Source organism: Otolemur garnettii, unplaced genomic scaffold, assembly GCF_000181295.1.
Source record: "Otolemur garnettii isolate 467f Iridium unplaced genomic scaffold, OtoGar3 scaffold00076, whole genome shotgun sequence".
NCBI lineage: Eukaryota > Metazoa > Chordata > Mammalia > Primates > Galagidae > Otolemur > Otolemur garnettii.
In genome coordinates, this window is record NW_003852471.1 from 7,461,704 (window position 1) to 7,467,180 (window position 5,477).

At 35.7% G+C, this 5,477-nt stretch overlaps 1 protein-coding gene across 1 annotated transcript in view; it reads left to right on the top strand.

The window, feature by feature from the left end:
- The window catches only part of SMC4 (structural maintenance of chromosomes 4), a 33,654-nt gene that overhangs the window by 13,157 nt on the left and 15,020 nt on the right, over nucleotides 1-5,477 (top strand). Inside the window, exons 9-11 of the mRNA XM_012807814.2 lie at nucleotides 300-450; nucleotides 2,332-2,496; nucleotides 3,997-4,230. Coding sequence (XP_012663268.1) covers nucleotides 300-450; nucleotides 2,332-2,496; nucleotides 3,997-4,230 — 550 coding nt within the window. The remainder of the gene's footprint in view (nucleotides 1-299; nucleotides 451-2,331; nucleotides 2,497-3,996; nucleotides 4,231-5,477) is intronic.

Sequence of the window (5,477 nt, forward strand, 5' to 3'; positions counted from 1 at the left end):
GCACCAAGCCATGTAAGGTTCTTTTTTATCCATTAACTTTTAAGGTAAAATTTTAATATATCTAGATATTTTAGTCACTGGAAAATGTATTTCCTGTCCACTTCAGAACTCATAATCACAACTTCTAATAGCTTTTTCATCTGTGGATGGAGGATCCACCTAGAGGAAGAAGATTTTAGGGTCCTCCCTACAAAACCTCTAAGACATATTTATAGAAGTGTTCCAGGAAGGGAAGATAACATGGCTTTAAGATATCTGAATATGGAAAGTAAAAGCTAATAATTTACTTGTTTTGCTAGGAAACTGAATAAAATTACAAAATTTATTGAGGAGAATAAAGAAAAATACATAGAACTAGAGTTGGAAGATGTTCAAGTTGGGGAAAAATTACAAGGCGCTACAATTAAAGCCAAAGATCTGGAGAAACAACTTCAAAAAGATAAACAAAAGGTAGGTTTTAGGAAAATTCTTAAAAATTTTTCTTTTCATGAATGTGCTTGCCCCATGTTGCCTAAGAGAAGGTGGTAAGATTCTGAATGCTAAGTGTTTTAGGATTTATCTTTGAACAGGATCCCCATGGGGAACCTTGTATCGATTTTGAGTTTACAGCAATACTTGTTATTGGGAAAACATCAAATCAGGAATTCCATTTTGGTAATAATTTATCTAGAGTGAAGGTTTAAAAAGATCTTTTCGATTTAGTATTATAAACTTTTATAAATATTAACCTGTCTTCTACAAAAATCAAACTTGACAGGATTAGGGTAGAATTTTAAAAGAAGAGGGTGGGAAAGTTCATAATTTATAACAAGGTTGATTAACAATTCTTAGGATTTGAAAAAATGAAATTTACATCAGAATATGGAAGAGCCGAACTTACTAGGAGCCAAGCTCTAAGGATCTATTAATTTGGAGTCTCTTAAACTATCGTAATCCTGTCAGATATTAATAAATATGACACATAAACCCCCCCATCCCTACTCAAGGAAAAGCTTTGTTCCATAGGGTTATACAGTAATCATAATTTAGGGTCTGTTTTACAGTATAAGCATTTTCCAAATATGTTTATTCACAAAATACTTTCTGCTCAGTATGGCTAACAAATATGTTGAGTTGGTGTGTGAAAAATCCTTTTTTTTTTAATTAATTAATTTATTTATTTATTGAGACAGAGCCTCAAGCTATCACCCTGGATAGAGTGCTGTGGCATCACAGCTCACAGCAGCCTCCAACTCCTGGGCATCAAGTGATTCTCCTGCCTCCACCTGCCAAGTAGCTGGGACTACAGCTACGGCCTGGCCATTTTTTGGTTGCAGCCGTCATTGTTTGGTTGGCCCAGGCTGGATTCGAACCTGCCAGCTCAGGTGTATATGGGTAGCACCTTAGCCGCTAGAGCCACAGGCGCTGAGCCCTTTTTTTTTTTTTTTTTTTTTTTTGAGATAGAGTTTTACTTTATCACCCTGGGTAGAGTGCTATGGTGTCATAGCTCACAACAACCTCAAAGTCTTGGGCTCAGGTGGTCCTCTTGCCTCAGCTTCATAAAATGCTAGGATTGCTACAGACACCTGCCATAATATCCAGCTTTTCTGTAGAACTGGGTTCTTGCTCTTGCTCAGGTTGGTTTCAAACTCCTGATCTCTGGTGATCCACACACCTCGGCCTCACAGAATGCTGGGGTTACAGATGTGAGCCACCATTCCAGGCCAGGAATGCATATTTTGGGAAATGCTGACACTCTAGTACTAGAGCTCAAAGTGAACAAAATAATAAGGATTTGGGAATAACTCCAAATGGGGTAGAATTTGTCCTTTACACTGGTATATGTATTATACCTGCACTTTTCTTTCTTTCTTTCTTTCTTTTTTTTTTTGCAGTTTTTGGGCCGGGGGCTGGGTTTGAACCCGCCACCTCCAGCTTATGGGGCAAGTGCCCTACTCCTTTTAGCCACAGGCGCCGCCCTATACCTATACTTTTAAACCTGTGGAAAAGTAAAGTTGTGAAAGATTTTAGGATTGAGGGGGGGAGATAATTTGTGGTAAGTTATGCTATACCATGAAGGATAATTTAGGAAAGTCCACATGCTCAGACCATGTTTATATCTAAAGAAGGATAATTAGGAGTTTATAAAATTAGTTTTACCATCAGACTGAGGGAATGTAAAAATTACAGTGAATGGTTAGGAAAATACTTGTTTAATACAGTTAGTTCAAGTTTAATTACAAAGAAAGCAGCAAAAGATGTGGAGGATCCTGCAGATAAGCCAAATATTAATAATATCAGATAGCTGGAAGGTATATGCTCCTATAACATTAATCTGTTTTATAATCTCAGGTTGAAGAATTTAAAAGTATACCTGCCAAGAGTAAGAATATCATAACTGAGACCACAACTAGAAACAATGCCCTTGAGAAGGAAAAAGAGAAAGAAGAAAAAAAATTAAAAGAAGTTATGGATAGCCTTAAACAGGAAACACAAGATCTTCAGAAAGAAAAAGAAGTAAGACTTCATCAGTGTTTATTTTTTGCTACCCCTCCCCCCTTTTTTAACTTCAAGATTGTTTTTACAGTAATACTAAAAACTATTAAAAGGGAAAGTTAGGACTTTTAATAGCTAACATTTCTAAAATTAGTCAGCCAAGACTTAGACTTGTCTTTCTGATTTCCCATTTTTATAAAAAAGTTAATGAGAATTTGTGCTGGTTGTAGAAATGTGATGTCAAATATAGTACTTTGATCAGTATTATGTGCCTGCCACTCTTAAGCTTTTTGAATCATCACCACTTTTCTTTTTCATCTCAAATTATTTCCTGTAACAAATAAGTTGTCACCTATAAGCCTAGGGTCACATAAAGCACAGGTAAACGTGTTCATATTATATAAAGTACCTAAAAAGATGTGAATACGTGTTGTTACTTTAGCAACAGAGAATGAGGTTCTCACACTAGTCTACCCAACAGGAGTATAAACACGAAGTTAGCTCTCTTTATGTTTACCTCCACCTTTTTTTTACAGTGCTGAGCATGTTAAATGCATATTTTAATAGATACCAGTAATTGAATTGACTGCATAAAAGAACACAGACTAAATAGGTTCTGCTTTGGAATGTGGCCATAATGTAATGTAACACTACAAAACTTCGTGAGTAGGATGCCTTTGTGAACAAGTGGCAGTGGATAATGCAGTAGCTTTTATGGTAGAATAAGTTGTACTTTATGGGTAGTGGGTTTTCACTGTCTGCTCGTTTGATATACAGTTGAGTACCCCTTACATGGCTCTCTGTGTTACTGACAAGTGTTAAATTTAAATGGGTGTTCTTTTTTCCACATAATGTAAAGATTTTCAACACAAATATACTTTAGGAAACTTTGTGCTGAATAGTTCTTACATATTATGTAATCTAGAGTTTAGGCCCAAGTTTATTAGCTCTTCCAGTCCTTTTTTGTTTTAATATCTAAAATAAGCATAATAAGGCTTGGCACCTATGGCTCAAGCGGCTAAGGCACCAGCCACATACACCTGAGCTGGCAGGTTCGAATCCAGCCCAGGCCCACCAAACAAGACTGAGTGCAACCAAAAAACAGCCGGGTGTTGTGGTGGGCGCCTGTAGTCCCAGCTGCTTGGGAGGCAGAGATAGGAGAATCGGTTGAGCCCAGGATTTGGAGGTTGCTCTGACCTGTGGTGCAACAGCACTCTACCCAGGGTGATAGCTTGAGGCTCTGTCTCAAAAAAAAAAAAAAAAAAAAGATAAGCATAATAAGATCTAACTCACAAAGCTCTTACGAAATCAATTGGAAAAAGACTTCAAGAGCAGTGAACGTTGACAACTAGCCAAAAAATGTTAGCCTAGCCCACTTGTAAGAATTCTTTATTTCCATATATATTAACACTATGCTTGTAGACTCTCCTTTATTAAATTGAATTTAAATGTATGGTATGCATTCAGTTTAGATTTAGAAAATAGATATATTTTAAATTTGATGGACTAATGTTTTAACAGAGTCGAGAGAAAGAACTTATGGGTTTCAGCAAATCAGTAAATGAAGCACGTTCAAAGATGGAGGTAGCCCAATCAGAACTTGATATCTATCTCAGTCGTCATAACACTGCAGTGTCTCAATTAACTAAGGCCAAGGAAGCTTTAATTGCAGCTTCTGAGACTCTCAAAGAAAGGAAAACTGCAATCAGAGATATGGAGGCAAAACTCCCTGAAATTGAACAAGAATTAAAGAAGGTAAATCTCTGTTTTCTATATTTCATTTGAATATTGTTTGTCAAACCTAATTTTATAAATTTATATTATTTTTAATTTCAACATCTAAAGTGGTACACAGATTTCTTTTTTTTTTTTTTTTTTTATGAAGTGTAATCTTGAAAGAATGGGGTTAGCATCTCAGGATTCCATGTGACACAAATTGAGACTATCAAGAAACTGTATTCTCCCCAGAAGCAGCAAATAACAAATAATCACTAATACCACTCTCCATGGAAATAATTTAAACAAAAGGAAGGTTGTGTTTCCCTAAATCTTAAGCATAGACAGCTCGTGTAAAGATAAATGAATATATATATGTATATAGAGAGAATATGCAAACAGCTATCTTAGTGTACTTTTTCCATTTTTGAATTTATAAATGTAGTTTCTCTGATTATACTCCAAAATGTTATAGACAAATCAAGATCTGTCACTTAGTTCATCGATGCCCTCCCCATCCTTCAGTAGATAAGGAATTTCATGAACTTTAAAATATTCTCCAGAGCCTCCTCAGTCATTAGGCAAGATGGCAATAGAAAATGCTGTTTGAAGAAAAATTATACTAAAAATAAATATCTTTTTTATTTTAGTAAATGCACACTGCTTAGTCATTGGGGAATTACATGACCATGTATAATTTAAATGTACATTGAATTATGTCTAGTGACTGCTTCCATCTTCCTGGTGATTCTGTTTATTTTTGGGTAAATTATAACTTGGTTGTACTTTTATGCCAATAACACAAGTAATAGAAATAATTTAAAGTGGGGGGAAAAGGGAGAATATCAGAAAAGATGGCTACTGCTAAGTTAGAGATTGAGAAACTGAACATTTGGGTTTGTTTGTGTTGTGTGTTTCCTCTGTTATGGTCAGCCTAATGTTTTGTTTAACAGTAAGACTAGGTAGTCATCCTTCTCTTCCTTTCAGGGATATTCTTCTCTTTTCCCTTTATTTAACTAGAATGTGAAACCATGCATAACCATGGTGTTTCCTTGATTCAGACCTGGGGTCCTGTTCCCAGATCAGCTTTAGTTCACACTTAACGCAGGGACTACTCCTGGAACCATTTTTTACATAAGTTCCCTTTTATTGACCGCAAGAATTTATGCTCCTTTTTAAACAACAGACCCATCCACATTTTTCAGAACCAAACCAGCAGTTGCTATAAAGCAGCTCAGTTCAGGTTCAAGTGTTATTTTTGGTCTTTTCCTTCTTTTTTTTTTTTT